The 20,425-nt window shown below is 48.3% G+C and overlaps 1 protein-coding gene across 1 annotated transcript in view; it reads left to right on the top strand.

Moving 5' to 3' along the window:
• Positions 1–14,087: 14,087 nt before the first annotated feature.
• Positions 14,088–20,425, top strand: part of Dnajc11 (DnaJ heat shock protein family (Hsp40) member C11) — a 49,236-nt gene continuing 42,898 nt past the window's right edge. The window contains exon 1 of the mRNA XM_055615212.1: positions 14,088–14,200. Within this exon, the coding sequence (XP_055471187.1) occupies positions 14,129–14,200 (72 nt within the window). The 5' untranslated portion in view covers positions 14,088–14,128. The remainder of the gene's footprint in view (positions 14,201–20,425) is intronic.

Raw genomic sequence — 20,425 nt, 5'->3', positions numbered from 1 at the left:
CTTGGTTTGCTCTAATTGCTGGGATAAACAACATGGCCAAAAGTGACCTGGGAAGAAAAGTGTTTATCTGGCTCGTGCATCCGTATCAGTCAATCATTAAGACAAGGCTAGGCAGAAACTCAAGTAGGAACTTGGAGTAAAGACCTGGGGCAGATGCCATGAAGGAAGGCTGCAGATTGGCTTCTCCTCACAGCCTGCTCAGCCTGCTTTCTTCTAGCACCCAGGACCAGTGGTCTAGGAATGACACCACCCACAGTGACTCAAACCCTCTCAATCAATCAGGACATCAAGCCAGACTGTGGTGGCCCACACTTTTAATCCCAGCACTCAGGAGGCAGAGGCAAGCAAATCTCTTGAGTTTGAGGCCAGCCAGGTCTACAGAGAGAGTTCTGGGACAGCCAGGGCTACATAGAGAAAGCTTGTCTCAAAGCCAAAGAGGAAAAAAAAAAAAAAGAAACCAGAAATTAAGAAAATGCCCCACAGGTTTACTTACAGGCCAAGCTACTGGAGGAATTTTCTCAGTTGAGTTTCCCTCTTTCTAGATGATCCTAGCTGTGTCCAGTTGAAACAAAACAAAACAAAGTACAGCTCATTCATCCTAGGATTGAGGAGGGCTGGGGAGATGGCTCAGCCGATAAGAGCTGCTGCTCTTCCAGAGGTCCTGAGTTCAATTCCCAGCAGCCACATGGTGGCTCATAACCATCTATACTGGGATCTTATGCCCCCTTCTGTCATGCAGGCATACATGCAGATAGAGCACTCATATATAAAATAAATAAAATATTTTAAATTTTTGCTTTAAAAAAAACAAAAAAGTATATTCTCTGAACACAGGAAAAGGACTCTATGTTGAGGGGTGGGCTGGTGGGGCAGAGGTCACACTTAGGGTGAGGTGCCAAATCTGGGTATCAAGCAGGGCCACGATCCTTCAGAAGGTTCTAGAAGAGAATCCTTGCGTCTTCCTGGTTCTGGTGACTGCAAGTGTCTGGGCTTCAAGCCACACTGCTCCTATCTCTGCCTCTGGTCTATGATAGCCTTTACCCCCAAGTCTTTTCCTTACAAGAATCCTTTTCATTAGATTCAAGGTCACCCCTAAATCCAGGGTAATTTAATCATGAGTTCAGTTAATGACATCTGCAAAAATTTTCCCCAAATTAGAATCACATTCCCAGGTCCTGGTGGTCAGGGCTGAGATATCTTCAGCGTTTCACCCCAATCCACTGCAGCTATTTCCAGGAGATTGTATGGGCAGCTTTGGTGGTTTTCAGCCTAAGGCATGCCTGGCTACCCCTCTGGGCCTGCAGGCTTTGCCTAGTTTCAGAGGAATGGCAAGACCAGTTCCTATAATTCTAAGAGCCGAATATGGCAAGGAAGCCTGAGCATTGCCATGGTGATTCCAAACACTAAAACTTTGACCTCTCGTGGGCTGTGAGTAGAATGATTCTGGAGGTGTGGCTGGCTCAGGGTGAGGACTCCCTTTGGCCTCCTTGAGGAAATGTATCTGTGAATTCTTGGCTCCAACTCCCCCCAACTCCCCACCAAATGACCCTTGCTGTTGGCTTAGCAACCAGCTTACACTTCCAACATAACCAGACAGGCTTGGAGTGGGGAGGATGGAAGAATTAGCAGCAGGTAGAATTGCTCTCACACTCACCAGCCTCCACACTCCAATTCAGAAGAGAGTTTGAAAGTGCCATAGTCCACCGAGAAGGAAGAGGCTGTTTGGGAGGCTTGCCATGATGGATATGGCCCTGCCAGGCCCCTGTCTCGTTCTAGGGGCTGGCAGAAGGATCAGGCAGCAGGAGAGAGCCTGTTCCTCCAGGAAGCTGAGTAATCTTGGAGAAGCCCCCACCTCGGCGGCCCTTCCTGGGGCTCTGCTGCGGGAAGCAGGTAATTGTGGAGCCTGGGGCAGGTTCATCAGCTCGTCAGCCTGGACAGGATTTTGGCTACGGGTTCTGAGGGTAATTTCCTTCTCTGTGAAATAAAGACCCGGGTGACAAGCCTCCTGTTAGTACATCCATCATCACCTTCAGGACTCAGCGCTGTGCCTCCAGGAGCATGCTGGGGCCTTGTGTAGCACGCTGTGCCCTGAGCACATGGTGGTTTTGCAGCTGTGGCACTGAGCCCCTGAGAACCTACCAGCTAGAATTCGGAAGAAAGCCCTTTGCAGCTTGACTGTCACAGCAGAGAAGACACTCTCTGTGAGACACTCTAACCTACACAGCGTAAAAGCAACTTTTGTTGCTCATCACCTATGGCTGCTAACCTAGGCCTAGTCCTGGGAGCTTCCGGCCTCCGTGCAATCTAACCTAGGCCTAGAACATTTTCAGCCTCTGAGGCTTACTTCTTAATAAGCTCACCCTTTCTTGTTCTTAATGAGCTCTGGGCTGGCTGGTTCAGCTCATCTGTTCTGGCTCAAACTCCTCTTCCAGTTATTCAATCTGGCTTCTCTCTCAGCCTCTGAATTGCTTTGATTGGCCTCAAACTATCTTCAACAATCTGCTCTAATCTCCTGGCTCTCTCTCATTCTCTGGCTCATTTGGTCTTCACCTGAGTTCTCTCTCTGTTACTGTCTCAGTAAACTGCCTGTCCTCCTCTCTCTGTATTGCCCCTTAAGTAGCATCTCATTCATTACTGTTTTGCCACTCATTAGATATCACTTTTTAAAAGATTGATTTATTTATTATGTATACAGCATTCCGCCTATGCCTGTGCACCAAAAGAGGACACTGGATCTCACTGTAGTTGTGAGCTACCATGTGCTTGCTGGGAATTGAAGTCAGGACCTTTGGAAGAAGGGCCAGTGTTCTTAACCTGTGAGACATCTCTCCAGCCCCTAGACATCACTTTGGAACATAGATGTTACTTTTTACAAACTATCTTTACCTTCATTGTTTGGGATTAAAGGCGTGTATCATCTCACCTTTACCTGAAACTTGCTCTATATCAGGCTGGCCTTGAACTCAGATCTGCTTGCCTCTGTCTCCTGGGATTAAAGAGGTGCTTATATTCCAGCCAGATCACACGGACCGAGAAGGTCTTTGGATATCATCTGTCACCAGAACAGCCATGTTCGGAATTAAAATCCCTCTCTAACAGGGCCTACAATACCTTCTGAGTCAATACTATTTGTAGTGCCCCAGGCCCTATGAGACCCTGATCGGCTTAATAGCAGAAACCAGGACAAGGAAAGCAAAGCCAAGGCAGGCGGTTAACTTGTGTGTGTGTGTGTGTGTGTGTGTGTGTGTGTGTGTGTGTGTGTGTATGTGTGCTGAGGGCAGATGTCAGTGTCTTCCTTTTTCACTCCCCACCTTATTTTTTGAGTCAGTGTCTCTCATTGAATCTGGAGCTTGCTAATACAGCTGACCAGCAAGCACCAGGGATCCTCGTGTCTCTGGTTCCCCAACATTGAGATCAAAGGCACAGGCTGTGGCGCCCGGCTTTTTACCTGGGCGTTGGGGCTCTGAACATCCTCATGCTTGCACTTTACCAACTGAGCCCCCTCACCATCCCCACAGCCTGCAAATGGCAGCTCTTGACACGCAGCTGAGAGGGTGCCATTTCCTGGGAGTCTTTCCCCCTCCACACTAAATCTCCACGGGGAGTTTTTTTTGCCCAGTTCTGCTCTTCTGGCCCCACAAGTCTGCCCTCTGCTGGCGAAGGAACCCTTCTGCAGGTCCCCAATGAGGAAGTGGGGTTTGGGGCCCAGTGACCAACTGTGCCCCAAACTGTCCTATCTCCTAACTCAAAAGATGTCATCTGGGAGTAGAGCTGTTGAGGGGCGATAGAAGCTTCTCTGCCTTGGGGAGGGCCATAGATGACATCTTTCCAGCCACATCCCCCAGTGAATCATAAAAGAAAGCCAGAGTTATCAAATGCACCTAAAAGTCCTCTGCCACATTTTCAGATAAATTAAGCTAAAAGAGAGTAAATAAGTATCTAGAAAGGCAGTGTGAAAAGAGAACAGCCCAAGTCTGGATCCCTGCTCCTCTATTCTCCTGCAGGTGGACTTAACTTCTCCAAGCCCAGCTTGCTTAAATGTAAAATGAGGCCATTCATAATTACATCAGAATTGTTGAAAAGATTAAATGAGATCGTTAATCAAGTAGCAGAATGCCTGGCACATAGCAAGCATTCTTTATACAGCATATTGAGCTTTTTCTTTGGGGTTGGGGTTCTAGGTCAGAGGTCGAGTGTCTGCTGTAGCATGCACAAGGTTCTGGGTTCGGTCCTAGCACCGCACACAGACACAGGCACACACAGAGATTTTCTGTTTCCTTTTGTTTTAGAATCAACTAAATGTTGGCGGGAGACACAGCAGGCGATGCTGGTGGGCAGATGGGTGCAGAAGTCCCTGCAGTCCGTGGGCAGCTTCATTAATCCCAGCCTAGCAGTGCTTGCTTAACTGAGGGGGAGAGGGGGAGGGTGATCTGATTTTCAACTTGGTGGGATGTAGGGTCTCCAGGGAAAGAAATCTCTGGACATATCTGTGCGAGATTACTTAGACTAAGTTAACCGAGGTGGGAGAGTCATCTTAAACGTGGGAATTTCCATTCCACAGACTCCAGCCCTGGACGGAATAAAAAGGAGAAGGCAGAGGCGGAGAGGTGGCTGACCATTGCCTCTGCCTCCTCAAGTGCCAGGTGCCACCTCACCCAGCTGACAATTCTTAAAGGGGGAGAGCAAGCAGAATACCAGCATCCGCCTCTCTCTGTCTCCTGGCTGTGGATGCAAAGTGACGACTTCTCACACACTCTGTCACAATGCCTTCCTGCCGTGATTGCCACACCTTCAAACTTCGGCCAACATAACCCTTCACTAGGTTCCTTTTGTCAGGATTTGTGTCACAGCAGTGGGAAGTAACTGATGCAGAGAGTGGGCATCCTCCTGGGACCAATGGGACACCCGGCACATGCATGGTGTCACGGGCAGAGAGCATGGCTTCTGGGTCAAGTGCGTGGAAGCCAGGGATGCTCAGAATCTCCAAGGCAGAAGGCTCGTGCAGGACTCCGGGGAAGCAGAGTTGGGGCGAAAACCCACTCCTCCTCAGGAAACACAGCTCCATTGTCAGTGGGACCAAAGCCACTCCCCTAAAGGAACCCAAGCTAGAAGCTCCAGGCTCGGGCACACACTGAACAACTGGAGACACTCCTGAATTCTCGAACATTCTACTGCTGACCTTCTAGCAGCAAAGCTCCCAGAGGCAAGAGGTCAGAAAATATCCCCCCTTCTCTGTTTCTGTCTGTCTCTGTCCCTCTCCCCCTCCACCTGCCTGCCTGCCTGTCCATGCGCAGTGGCCCCTGCATCAACAGGGCTCAGAAGTCAATGTCAGGATCTCCCCCTGCCCTTCTCTGCATTTTGAGACCTTAAGCCTGGAGCTCACCGACTTGGCTGGCTTGCAGAGGCCCAGGGATCCAGCTGCTTCTGCCTAGTCTTAGCGCTGCGGTTAGGAGCGCCCACACCACCACACCTGACGCCTACCTGGATGCCAGAAACCCAAATGCGGGTCCGCATGCTTAAGTGGCAAACACCGTGCACTGAGAATCTCCTTAGCCCTGTACTTATCTTATGTTTATTTATGTGTTTGGGTGCTTTGCCTGCATGTATGTCTGTGCCTCTCTTATATGCCTGGTACCAGAGGGGGCCAGAGTTGAGGGATCCCCTGGTATTGCAGCTACAAACAGTTGTGAGCTGCCAGTTGAGGGGGAGGGTGCCGGGTATTGAATCCAAGTCCTCTGGAAGGGCAGCCAGTGGTGCCCTTAACCTCTGAGCCATCTCCCCAGCCCCTTTAGTCCTTATAGTTAATTGTAATAAAGTATACAAGACCAAATTTGCTATCTTAATACCTTTTATTTGTTTTGAGGCAGGTTCTCACTTTGTAGCCCAGGCTGGCCTCACACACACAGCCCTCTTGCCTGGGATCATGGGTGTGCCATCGAAAGCATCGGCAAGCATGCACTTCAGCAGCTATGGCCCTGTCATGTGTGACCAGCAGCCAGGACACTTCATCCTGTATATCCAGACTCTGGATCCATTGAACTGCTTTCTCCAGACTCCCTCCTTTCAAGGACCCCAATATTTTTGTAAAATAAAATGTGTAAAGTCAATTTACAAACTAATCAGCCAACATAAAAGTTGAAAGTTTTTCTTTCAAGCTAACACCTAGTTAAAAAGAAATGTCTTCAAACCTGACCTAACTGTGTGAATAACACAGGTCCTGTCCAACCATCAACAAAGCTGCCTTGTGGGGATTCCCGCTGGGAAGGGGAGGGAGGTGGACAGTGGTGTGGTCCAGATGTCTGTCATCATCCTATTCTGATGCTAAGATCCTAAGCCAGATGAAGAAGTTGGGAGCTGAGGCTTTTGTCCCTATAGAAAAGCACCAGAGAGGCTCCTCACCCTTTCCCTGAGTGAGGGACCCAGAGAGACAACCAGCAATGAAGGAGGAAGAGGATCCCAGCTGACAGGTAATTGGCCACATCCCCAGCACTCTGGATTCCTACACCCTTCAGGCCAACCTGGACTATTTGGGGAATTCCAGGCCAGCCTGGGCTAGAAGTGAACCCATGTCTTAAAATAACAAAACAGGATCTTGAGAGTTAAGAGCTCTTTCTGCTCTTCCCAAGGACCCCAGTTTGGTTCCAAGCTCCTACAAGGTAGCTAACAATTGCCTAGAACCTTCAATTCCAGAGGATCTATTGGCCTTTGCTGGTCTCCATGGCCACTGCACAGATGTAATGCACAGACATACAGGCATGCAAAATACCCATAACATGTAAAATAAAAATAAACAAATATTTAAAAACTAAATAAGGACCAGGTGGTGGTAGCACATGCCTTTAATTCTAGAACTTGGAAGGCAGAGACAGGTGGATATCTGTGAGTTCAAGACCAGCCTGGTCTACAGAGTTCCAGAGCAGCCAGAGTTGTTACAAAGAGCAAGTCTTGTCTCGAAATAACAAAAAAAAAAAAAAAAAAAAACAAAAAACAGAACAACAACATAAAAAAAATAATAATAATGGGGGCTAGAGAGATGGTTCAGTGCTTAAGAGCACTGTCTGCTCTTCCAGAGGTCCTGAGTTCAATTCCCAGCAACCACATGGTGGCTAGCAACCATCTACAATGAGATCTGGTGCCCTCTTCTGGCATGCAGGTGAACATGAAGATAAAGCACTCATACACATAAAAGTAAACAAGTATTTAAATTATAATGTTTTTCCGTAGTATAGGCTCCTTAATAACCAGAGGTTCAACAGATGTGAGTGTAAAGTATCAGAGCCTTAAGGTTATTTTGTGAAATTTTTGTTTTAATACTGAGTATCTCTATATATCTATATATCTATGTAGGCCAGGCTGGCCTGGAACTCACAGAGACCTACCTGCTTCTGCCTCCCAAGTGCTGGAATTAAAGGTGTGCACCATACCCAGCTTGTTTAAAAAAATTGTAAAAATAATATCAAAGGAAAAACTATGTGCACTTTATTTCATGTTAAGTATACTTCAATAAAACAGTAAAAGGAAAAAAAGGAACATAAGCAATTTGTGAGAGACTTAAATTGCAGGAGAAGGAGGGAGACGCAGCAAAAGAGAGAATAAATGGATCTTAGAGGTTAATATACTTAATTGGGGTTCCAAAAGTCAGAAGAGAGCCACGTTCAGACATCTATCCCAGGAGCCCAAGGGCATGGAACTGCGTCACCAACGTCACAGAGAACAGAAAAACAGCCACAGCAAACGCTTCTGCCCTTCATTATTCTTACTGGTAGAAAAAGATTTTTCAGATAAGCAAAATGTGAGAGAGTCCTCCAAGAGCAACCGCACCAGAGAATTCCACAGGGAGTTCTGAGGCTGAGTCAGTGACCCCAGAAATCCAACACAGGGTCCAGAGCAACGAAGCTCAGCACCCAGAGAAGAAGCGGAAAAGAAAAGTTACTTTTATCACTGTCTGTTTCCTGTTGCTGTAGTGGTAGTGAAATTCCTAGGAGCAGTTGGTGTATGAGGAAATGGGGTCCAGTACCTTACAGTGTGGGAGGCTGACCATCTGAAGGACATAGTGCTGGCCCTGGTGAAGGTCTTCTACGAGTGTCAATCATGGTAGGTGGTGTCACAGCAGAAACTCTGGTGAGAAGAGGGATTGTGATGTGAGGCCTAAGAGTGCCCCACAAGAGCTATGCTCTTCCTTCTGGGAGCAGCACTGCCCAGTGAGCGACCGGTCCGTTCCCTGACCCCAATCATCTCACCAGGGACCAAGCTCCTCATGCACACACCCTTTCGGAACAAACAGACAAAGCACAGAAGCAGGCAGCCTGTGTCTGACCATGCGCATTGCTCCTGTCTCAGTCTGAGGCTGCCATCATCCCTCCCCCAACACAGTTCCATAACCTCCTGCTGCAGAGTGACAGGGTGTTTGTGTCCAACCTGTGGCCCACAAGCCCCAAGCACCCCGATGGCTCTCAGTGCCGCCCAACATACTTCTAAACAACCACACATCACAATGGCAAGGGGTTAGATACTCTGGCTCCAATTTAAAGTTGTAGCTGGGGGAGGGGATAGAATTCACAGTCACATCTTAAAGCCCATCAATGGCTCCCCATTCCAGTCAGAGCAAAATTTCAGTTCCTAACCCCATTTAAGCCCCAGCCATGACTTACCCCAGCTCAGCTCTCTAACTTCCCCTACTCCCTCCTACTTTCCCTACTTCCCTGCCCTCATCAGCTGCACGGGCCCCTCCCTGCCTGCATCAGCTGTGTGTGTCCCGGCTCTCGACTCTGCAAAGCACACCAAACTTCTGCCTCTCAGCCTCTGCACAGGCAGGTTCTTCCTCCAGGTCTTGAAAAGTTGGCACTTCAAAATTTTCTCATCGGTCAGGTTTCCCTGGCCAAGGCAGGGTATCTTGTCTACCAAGTTGTCTTTGCCATGGAGCCCTGACTGTCACAAATTACCTTGCATATTAACTGGCCCGTTTATTGACTGAATGTAGGTATGTATGTACGTGCAGACATACACGCGCACGCGCACACACACACACAAATGTAGTAGCTCTACAAGCACAGAAACATCTGCCCTCTGTGGTGTGCTGAGACTCTGATGTCCGTTCCCGGACTCTAACTCAAACAATGTTCAGTAGGGCAAACACTGTGGAAGAACTCAGGGGGTTAAAAAGAAGTGTATGTGAAAGCGTTGTCACGTGACAATGGGACCAACAGAAGTCAGACAGCATGAACTTCATGCTTGCCAAGACTCTCCAGCTACCCCTGACAGCTGGGGAGGACTGAGAGGGAGATGACAGAGACAAAATAAATGCAGAGGGCAGGTCCAAAGGTGACAGTGTGGTCACTGCCTGATCACACTGGAAAAGGGCCCACCTGGATGTCCCCAAGGTGCTGAGGCGCTGGGATATGTCAGTGGGGCTGGTGCGATGGCTCTACAGGTGAAGGCACCTGCCCCGGGCCTGAGAACCTGAGCTCAGTCCCTGGGAGCCATGTGTTGGAAGGAGATTCCCTGAGCACAACCTACGGGTGTTCTCAGTCCCCAGGGCAGAGGCTCTGAACCAGAGATTGGGGGTGGGGCGTTTCCTGCAAAATGGTCAGTCTGGAAGTGTGTAGTGTACCCCTGTCTTGATTCCATGTCTCCACAGCCACTGAGGCTGCCACTGGTTAGGCTTCCAACCAGCGTGGCTGTGTGGCTGGCAGAGACAGGTGTGACACTTCCTCTGGGTGACCTCGCTGCAATTATCACTGCGGCTAAAGATGTCAGTAACAAGTCACTGGATGTTCAGAGATCAGATAACATCAAGCAAGTTTAATTCTTCAGTGCCTGCCAATTCCCTCCTCTGGCTGTAGCTGAGGCTTTTCCCCTACCTGTCGGTTAACGGGGTTGTCAGCCCTAAAGAGGGATGGGGAATGGGCTGTGGATGGCAGGCGAGCACTAAATCCCAGCCCAGACTCCATGACAAAGGAATAATAAATATATAGGTGGCTCCTCCTCCTGAGTTAGAGGCAGAGAATAGGGACTCGGTCCAGCTGCAGAAAGGGCACTCGGGCTGTTCGGCTCTCCTCTCAGGACTGTTTAATGAAAGTGGGGAAGGACAAGACAGCCTCTAGTTGGGGGGGGGGGGGAGAGTTGCAAATGAAATTGCAGGATGCGCTGTGTGTTAAGTTGGCTTTCTGCAACTATGACAAACACCCAAGACCAGAGTATGACAAACTCTACAAGACTCTTGTAGAGAGGAAAGGTTGTTTTGGCTCACAAGTTCTACAAGTTTACATCCATGACTAATTGGCCTGACATTTTGGGCCAGTTTTGGGTCATTGTCAGATCCAATGACAGAAGCATGTAGCAGAGAAAGCCCACTGACTTACAGAAGTTGAAAAGGCAACTGGGGTTCCTGTCTTAGTTAGGGTGATTATTACTATGATGAAAAACCATAACCAAAAGCAAACTGGGGAGGGAACGGTTTATTTGGCTCATTCTTCCACATTACTGTTCATCACTGGAGGAAGTCAGGACAGGAACTCAAGCAGGGCAGGAACCTGGAAGCAGGAGCTGATGCAGAGGCCATGGAGGGGTGTTGCTTACTGGCTTGCTCCTTATGGCTTGCTCAGCCTGCTTTCTTGTAGAACCCAGGAGCACCTGCCCAGGGACGGCAGCACCCACAATAGGCTGGGCCCTCCCCCACGAATCCTAATTAAGAAAATACCCCACAAATTGCTTATAGCTGGATCTTATGTAGGCATGTTCTCAATTAAGGTTCCTCCTTTCAGGTGAGTCTAGCTTGTGTCAAGTTGCCATAACACTAGTCAGCGGAGTCCCATAATCCCTCTTGGGGGCACACTGACAAAGAACGATGCCTGCCTCACGGCTCTGCCTCTGACAGTTCCCACAGACTCCCTTGTACCACAGTGGGAAACAAGCCTGTAACACATGCATGCGTAGGGACATTTCTAATCCAAACTGAAGTACCCTGCTGAATTTGAATTTTAGATAAATAATTATTTATATATGCTCCATGTGATATCAATACCATGATGGTTAATATGGATTGTAACTTGACAGGAACTACGTGTGCATGTGTGTGCACGTGCGTGTGTGTGTGTGTGTGTGTCCCCATGGGAGGACAGCTTATAGGAATCTGTTCTCTCTCTCTCTCCTCCTTGTGCGTTCTGGGATCACAAACTCAGATCACCAGACTTGGCAACAAGCTCCTTCACTCACTGAGCCGTATTGCTGGCCTGCACTCCTTTCGTGACTACAGAAACAGTGCAGTCATCTGCCTCCTCCAGCTCCTACCCCCATGCCTCCCTCACCAGGGTGGACTGGACCCTTGAACGGAGAGCTGAATCAATCCTTCCTCCCTGAAGCTGCTTTCCTTGGGTACACTGTCTCAGTGAGGGAAGTGGTAAATACTTAGACTAAATGATTACTGTTTCCTGAAACTAAATCTTAACTAGGCATCCTTTATTTAATCTGGCAAACCTATTTCCAGAACAAGCTAGAAGGGAGGATACCAAAACTGGATAAAGTCATCAAAGGAAAGAAACTTCCTGAGAGACTAGACAGGGTAGCTAAGTGAGAGCCAAAGCATTTCAGGGTCATTACGAACATGTGACTCTGGAAATGACTGTCCTTAGACTTACTAGGCGCAGTGGTCACAAAGGAATTCCAGTACGTGTAAGGCTAAGGTGGGCAGATCAAGAGTTCAAGGCCATCCTCTGCTACAAAACAAGTTCAAGTCCAGCCCAGATTCTATGAGGCCTTGTCTCAAAAAGCTAGAAAACAAAAATAAAAACAAATAAAAATGCAAGCATCCAACAACAGTGGAGTGTTGTGTTCTATATGTGCACTCATTATAGCTTTTGTGTGTGCATAAAGTAGACGCTTGTACCCATAGTTACAGGAACAGTTGTCTGGAGAGATGGCTCACTGGTTAGGGGAGTGGCTACTCTCACACAGGATCCAGGTTGGTTCCCAGCACCCACATGATAGGCTCATTCAATAACTCCCATTCTAGGGTATCTGTCACCTTCTCCTGACATCCTCAGGCACCTCAGGTGGTGCACGTACATACATGTTCGAAAAGAAACCTCATACACATAAAGAAAACCTTTAAAAATGCATCACACGTGTATTTATGCTTACAGAAAGTAATACATAAGTACACTGGGTTTGGCTTTCCCTCTAAATTACAGTTGCTTTAGAAAGTGCAAAACCCTGAATGATAGTGGCTTTTCTGGCTCCAGCAGTGTGTTGGATGTATGTTTTTTAACTTATAAATTTGTACAGCCCTTGGTTTCCATTATTTTGCCCATCGCACATCAGGGTGTTTTGGAGAAGAGAAAGGAAAACAGCCAACTCTGGAAATAAATACATTCCAAGCTGGTGGTGTATGGAAGTTAGCTCTCCATTTATCACAGCCACTTTCCAAGGAACCAGAGTACAAAATATTGTGGGCCCGAGAGAGGACAGGCCCAGAGCATCCCTGAGTCATTATTTATTTTGTCTGAGTGGTGATAAAAACCAGGTCGTTCTCAATCACAGAAACAAAGACCTGGGCGTAGGGAAACACATGTTGTGTTCCATTTACGTAACTCATAGAAGCTATGTTTTCCAAAGCAAGGGAGGGCCTGCAAAGAATGCCTCTGCCCAAGAGGGTGCTGCAGCCCAGTTAAAATCTACAAACCCAAGGAAAAAGGAAACATCGCAACGCTGCCGTTCCTCCCACCCCCAGCTTCTGCATGAAATTCTCAATAACCAGAAAATGTCAGCAGGTAGTTTAGCCCTAATCACAGCTCCTCAAAGGAGGGGAGAAAGAAAAGCCTATAAAAACTGCAGGAAGGGCTGATGGATCATGGCTGTGGATGCTATGATCGCGGGGAAGCCTACCAAGCTTAAAAAAAAAAAAAGCTATTAATTTACAACCTCAGCCGACAGCCTACTGCAGGCTGACTCTGCACACCTACATGTGTCCAGCCTAAAGATTCTAGGAGTGGGCACGCGGAAGGGATGCCACACAGGCCCAGATGGTGCACATCTGGCCAAAAATTAGGACGGGAAAGAAATCAACCTCTCATATCTACAGACAGGTGCTGGGGCTTCCCAGGACACCAGCTCATGAAGGGCAAGCGGTGGCTGTGCCGAGGAACAACAAAGACCCCTGGGAAAACATACGGGTCGTGGGGAGCCAACAGGTGGAAGCACCCAAGCTGCTGGCCACCACTTGATAACATCATTTCAAAGACATTTAAATTATTTAGATTATTGTAACCAAGACGTTTTTAATAATGCACCAAACAGCAGGCACCGGGTTGAAATCAATTAGACTCCACTGCTAAATTATACGGGAGAAATTTACAGCAGAATGGCTCTGAGGCAGGAACCACAGGTATATGTGCACGCCAGACGCAATTAAGAACCAAATGGATATTGCCTCCTCATTTACGCAGTAGAAATGGCCAGGTGCTCCTAAATTTAGGGCAATGTTAAAAAAAAAAAAAAAAGAAAGAAAGAAAGAAAAGAAAAGCTAAGATAAGGAAGCGACTCCTTCTCTAACAGGAAGGCTTCTGTGGACCAAGAATGGTGTAGGCAACCCTTTTGGAGGTTTCCTGAGCACATGGAAGTCAGCAGATGGGTGCACCAGGAGCTTTCCTTGGGGGTGAAGTGAATGCCTGGGCTCAGGGTGGCTCTACCACAGACTCCCAATAAGGGGAATGAGCTGGAGGCACGCCCGCTTCAGGGCACCGAGAATCCGGAGGACAGTCTTACGTGTGTGGATTTAACAGTCCAGGGAAAGGCTTAGTGAGGCCCTGTTGAATGCGACAGCCCCCACTCCTACGCGTGCACACGTATCACAAAGACACAGAGACACACATACACAAAGACAGAGAGACACATAGACACACACAAAGCCTGAATCCGGCTCGGAAGTACGTGCAGAACCCCCGGCCGCCTCCCAGCTTCCGGGCTCGGCCGCGCGGGGGCGCAGTGCGCAGGCGCGTTCCCGCGGGCGGCCTTGCGGCTCCGGGCCGCCAGGGGCCGCTGTGGTGTGCCGAGGCGCGCGGGGGAGGGCCGCGCCGCGCCGGACCCTCTTGAGCAGGGCCTCGCCGGTTTGGCGGGGTGAAAGGTTGCGAAGATGGCGACGGCCTTGAGCGAGGAGGAGCTGGACAATGAAGATTATTACTCACTGCTGAACGTGCGCAGGGAGGTGAGGCCCGCGGCGCGGCGTCGGCGGGGCTGAGGCCCGGCTTAATGGTTCTGGAGGGTCGGACAGGCGGCTCTGGCCCCGCAGCCGCCCCGTCAAGGCCGCGGGCCCGGCCCGGCCCGGAGGCCGCGTGACCCCGCCGCCGTGCGCGCCCGCCGGCCGTCGAGCTGCCTGCACCGCCGCGGCTCTCGCGCCCTGGCGGGAGTCCGGCGTCTGCCCCGCGCTCCGCGTCCGGTGCGTGGCGTGCACCGTGGCCAGGCGCGCCCGAGCCCACGCACTTGCCGAAGGGGGACGAGGGCCTCGGGGAAGTCGCTGCAATGGGCTCCCGGGCCCCCGCATCCCAGCCCCACGCTCCCCCTACACACACCGGCCCTAGATGAGGGTTTAGGGTCGTCGGTCTGAGCCAGCAAGTGGGCAGACTGAGTCCGGGGCACCAAGGTCAAGGCCACCTGGGAGCTTCTGTCGGGCTCAGTCGGACTCCTCAATTCCCTGGTGCCGCCGAAATTGTGTCTAGCCTCAGAGGCTGGCTTTTTCTGCCCTCCTTCGATCCCTTGACCCATGGTCCACAAAGTAGAGGGCGGGACCTCCCCAGGCCTTGATTCAAGGGGCCGCGGATGAGCAAGGGGTGCTAGGCCAGAGACACACTAGCACTCTGAGTCGGACTTCAGCATCCAGGTCAAGTGGGTTCGCGCTGTCTCCTCGAGAATGAAAAGTCACCCGAGAGGCCCGTGTTCATTTCTCGCACGTTCTTCTCTGTGATGGCTAGTCAGCAGTTGATCTGTCGGAGAAGGGTTTCCGGAAAGGCTTCCAAGGTCACGTCATAGGGTGCATTAGTGATGTCTGTGGGTGCTGGGTCCAGACTTTCAGCCCTGGCAGACGAGTCCCAATCCTACTTTTCAAATTTTCTGGTAGTGATCAAAAGTAACCGAGCTGGATTGTCATCAGCAAAGCTAACCCAGTTGTCAGTAAACGTTTGTCTGTGTCTGATAACCAGTGTCTTTTTGGGTTTTGTGCACAGCCTGCTGAAAGAACGCTAGTGGTGTCTTTTTAAGTTGTCACAGCTACCCTCCTAATAATCCATTATTTATGATCAAGGGGACAAACGGGTGTAATTCATCCCTGGGCATTCCAAATCCAGAACTCTGCTACTGCCTTGGTCTACCAGTCCACATACAACAAAACTTTTGTTGTGATAGAGTGCCCTTGGGTACCCTAAGTATGCATTTCTCAGCTGTATCAGCCAGTGCTTACTACAGAAACACCCCATGTTTCTGGGACTTTTGGGTCTTCTTAAACTGTAATGGGCACCTGGGCATTCATTCTGGGTTTATAGCTGAACAGCCCTCAGACTTTGAGCAAATTGTTTCCTTGACTCTTAGGCACTTAGCAGTTGAAAGAAACTGTAAATATTCCCCTGGGTTGTTTTGGGGTTTTTTGTTTGTTTGTTTGTTTGTTTGTTTGAGATAGGATCTCACTGTGTAGCCCTGGCTTGCCTAGAACTCACTGTGTAGACCAGGGAAACTTTGAACTCACAGAGATCTGGCTTCCTCCGCCTTCCATGTGCTAGGAGTAAAGGTTCCTGGTTCCTGAGGAAGCAAAGTGGTAAAAGGGGCCAACCTTTCTGGGATCACTTTATTTTAAATCCCTCACACTATTAACTAGTCTGAGGTGTTCACAGTTGGCAGCCATTTACCTGTTTGTTAGAGCTACTGAATGCATGCTGTTGCTGTAGGTGTTCAGAAGGACATTTGAACCTGCTGGGATTTTAGGCCTTTTATTGCTTTTGCACTGGGATAGGAGCCAAAGAAACACTCCTTGTAAAGAATGCTTTCCTTCTGCCAGTGAGTGCAGACACTCCCTGCGTTCCTAACAAGATGGATCCTTCCAGACAAGCCTCTGTCTAGTGCTGTTTTTGTCAACACATTCAGTGTTGAGTGTCACCGTGTCTGCGTGCTGACTATGTGGCCCCAGCGTCTACTGAAGGGAAGCTGAGGATGACAACATTCTGTTCACTGGAGGTTTTTGTTTGCTTTGTTGTTTCAGATCTGAAGTTGAAACAATGTGCTTTAGCTGGAAAACAAAACAGAAGAATTTTAATTCTTGCACTCTCAAGTGTGAGCATGTGTGTGTTAGAAGCATGGCTGAGCAGCTGCTGTGTTGCTTTCAGTTCTGACCCTAGTTAAGTGTGCTGTAGAAAGCCACACTTCTCACCAGAACTCAGCAGCACCCTCAAAGGGCTCAGCAGTCCACCAAGTTCAGTCTTTTCCCCAGACATCACAAGTGGAAGCAGCTCTCCAGACCCAGAACATTTGGTTTACAGGTTATAAGCACTAAGCTGGGCTGTCACTCTGGGTAGAGTGGTTGTCTAACATGCAGGAAACCATGTCTGTAACAGGTCCCGCTTCTACTGCATAAACAGCATGGTGGCACCAGGGAAGTAGCAGCAGGAGGTTTAGACATTCAGGGTCATCCTCGGCTACACAGTAAGTCTGAGGCCAGTGTGGGCTACATGAAACCTTGTCTCAAAAAGGTGAAAAATTAGGTGCATAAGAAAGAGAATTAAACAACTAAAGTCATAAGGAGATGTCAGAAATCTCCTAGGGATCTCGCTTCTGGGGTTTTAAACTGTACAACATCTCTCTGAATTGCTGTTCCAGGAGGTTGCTCGCTAGCCAGAACCACCAAATCCTGCTGTAAACAAAACTCATGACCCCTGGTGAGACCCCTTTCTCTACCGCCTTAGAGCTTTCATTGATAGAGTGGCACCCCCGTCTTCTGGGTGATTTACCATTAGTTAATGAGCTCACCAAGAGCAGGTTGGCTTTGTGGTTTAGTGGTGTTGGATGCATGGTCAGGACCAAAGTCAAACTCATTTGATTTCTGGGGTTATTTTTTTTTTTTCCAAACTATTTGGAGAAAGAATTCTTTGGCAAATTAGTGTTAAGTTTATTGATTTTTAAGCTTTTTGTAGACCTTTTTTTTTAGGTTTGTTTGAGTTTTATGCATTAATGTATATATGTGGGCCACATGCATTCCTACAGGTAGTTGGAGGCTACCAAGAGGTATTGGGAACTGAACCTTGGTCCTCTCCGAGAACAGCAGGCATGCTGTTATTTCTGTGGCCCTGTTATATAGAATTCTTAACCGATGTAATTTATTTTGTAAAATATTTTATTTATTTTTGCTTGCATGCATGTCTATATGAGGGTGTCAGATTTCCTTCAAACTGGAATTACAGACAGTTGTGAGCCGCCATGTGGGTGCTGGGAATTTAACCTAGGTCTTCTGGAAGAGCTGCCAGTGCTCTTAACTGCTGTGCCATCTCTCCAAGTCCCAACTGATGTAATTTAAACCTAGTTTATTCCCAAATAATATAGCCTTTATCACTTTCTATTGTTCTTTATCACTGTTATGTTACACTTTAAAGAATTTCATTTTAGCCATCAGTAAGCCATGCATACTGAAGCAGTAAGCTTACCATGAGTTCAAGATCAACCAGGTCTGCATAACAAAACCCTGTCCAAAAAACTCACTAGTCGTAATCAATGGAGTTTTGATCAGCCAACCTCTTTTTCAAGGCTGTTGAGAGGGTTTTGGGTTTGGTGCTGCTTGTTTGTTTTTGTGACATTTCTAATTGTGTCTGTGTGGTGCTTTGATGTTTGTGTGAAGGTCAGAGGACAGCTTGCAGGAGTTGGATCTCAACCTTTGAGGTAAGAAGTCTAGGGTTGATCCTTTTGATTTTCCATGTACGTTATGTTTAAAGTGTGACATTCGTGGTAGTGATTGTGAGTAAATGCTTGCATTGGGCATGTACTGTCAGGCCTGGCTGTTCACAACCAGAATTATCCAGACAGCTGCATTCCTTCTGTCAGCCTGTAAGCCAGGAGGCTCAGGGTCAGGAATTGCAGCCCCATTCTGCCTGCTGTGAGCCTGCCAGTGCTCAGCAGTGGAGACTCAGCACCATGAGGCTGAGGACCCCCGGATTGTGGCTGTCAGCATGCTGCCTTGTGTTCCTACTGTTTCTGGGGGGAGTTCTGCCCATTCTGTTTTTTAAGTACATGGATTGGTTATTGTGTATGCCCATGTGCATCATGGAGCACATGGTGGCATCTGAGGGCAATATATGAGGTCAGTTCTGTCCTTTCATCATGTGGGAGCTCAGGTCATCAGGTTTGGCAGCAAGCTTCATTACCTATCAAGCTGTCTTACGTACTGCTCTTGTTTTCTTTGTCACAGAAGTATAGGAAACGGGCCAGCCTGTCCTTCATGTACAGGCTACAGAGTGAGACCTGTCTCACTTACGTAGCTAATACATAATGCGTTAAGCACTTACTGTGAGCTAGGGTAGTGTGCAGAGTGCCACTTGAGTAGAATGATGGAAAGTGCCCGACAGATACCCATCTGCTTACTGGGAAGACACGCACACAGCATGCTGAAACATACCTGTGATCCCAGTATTTGAAAAGTAAAGACAAGGAGATCAGGAGTTCAAGGTCCACACTGACTCTGTATTGAGTTTGAGGATACCCTGGCCACATGAGACCCTACTTCAAAAGACCAAAACCATAAAAGTGTGTATATGGATAGCCTTCGTGTGCCTTGCACTGAGTTGCTCATCCATTGTCCTGCTGGAAATCAGTGTTGGGGACAACCCAACAGAAGAGTGCACAAGGACCCAGGCTCCGTTCCCACTGCCGCAGAAAGAGAGGTTATGCGGGAATGCATGCTAAGCATTAGGTTATGTGTGCCCAAGGTTGTCTATACTTCTTCCTGTTCAAGGTGCTGAGTTTCTTCTATCTAAAAGGCTTTGCTGTCTTCAGCTGGGTGCTTCCTGTAGAGCTGACTTGGGCTGGGGCTTCTGCTGGAAGCTGAGCCTGAGCACAATGGTACCACAGGGTAAACTAGACATTGGTGAAACTAGACATTGGCGTCTGAAATACAAATGGAGAGGGACCCAAAGATGCTCTGAAGAGATAGGCAAGATGAGGGGAAGGGAGGAGCCTGGGGTAGCAGAGGTGACCAGGAGGTGGATTTGAGAGAGGCTGCTGGGGAGTGGAGAGCCGTGGAGGATGCTTAGTCAGGTTCAGTGTCATCTCAGTGTAATTAGCCAACAATACAAAGTTAAATTTACTTCGTTAATGAGCCATAAGCCAGTTAATACCTTCCTGCTGTGGACATTTCAGTAATAGCTTCTTAAAATTTTTATGCTCTGATTTTGCATTACCCAGCCAAATAATTTCCTTTTCTCTCAGAGAGGTTTCAAATGAAAGCTTTTGTGTTTATTGTAAATTTGGTAATAAAACAATAGAGAAGAAAATATAGGGCTGTGAGCAGCCTGCTTTGCTTAGCTGTGGAGCTGGGCATTTGCTTTTATTATTAAGTGTCTGTTTTGATTTTACTTATTTATACCTTTCTTGTTCAAATAAGGATTTAAAACCATTAACAAATCAGTTGCATATGTTTTAAAGAGGAGCAGGCACACATCTCTGAAAGGGAAAGGCAGCCACTGGGAATGTGGTTCTTCATGGCTGCTGTAAGGACACACCTTGACTGCACTCTGAGAGGATTAGCCACCTTGAGGCTCTTGAACTGTGGGGACTACTCTGCATGTCAGGAGTGCACCATGTGCCCTCCTTGGTGTGGAGAAGCCAGAGAATTCTCCCAAAGGAAAATGCCAAGCTAAAAGAGATGGACCGTTAGGAGTGTGCCTGAATGGGCAGGATGAAGCAGATGTTCAGAGGAGATCAAGCTCCTAAGGGGCGGTAGGAGCAGAAATTCCTTCCACTGGAAATCTGTAGTATGTTTCAAAAGACCACACCCTGTTGACTGTGATGTCTCAAGGACACTAGATAAATATGCAGACGTGACCAGGAAGAGTAAAACCCAACCCAACATGTATCATGGTGAAGAGAGGTTTCCATCCCCAGAATGAGCACGCTCTGAGGGCAATTTCTGCCCTTGGTCCATTTGCTCTGAACAGAAGTCTGTGCTAGAGGACAGACTGTCCCCATGAACTTTAAAGGTCATATGTGTCCTGCCTTTAAAACAACAAAATTTTCCAATTCTGGGCATTGAATCCAGTGTGTATCTACCACTGAACTATCCCAACCCTGTTCCCATTTTAGCTTTTTGGTAGGGTCTTAGCAGGTTGCCCAGCACTTGAACTCCTGACCCTTCTGCCTCAGCTGAAGTAGCTGGGACTTTTGCTGGGCCCAGAGAATGTTCTTT

The sequence above is a fragment of the Psammomys obesus genome, unplaced genomic scaffold (assembly GCF_907164565.1).
Source record: "Psammomys obesus unplaced genomic scaffold, mPsaObe1.curated_primary_1811, whole genome shotgun sequence".
Lineage (NCBI taxonomy): Eukaryota > Metazoa > Chordata > Mammalia > Rodentia > Muridae > Psammomys > Psammomys obesus.
This window is presented reverse-complemented; position numbering and strand designations above follow the sequence as displayed.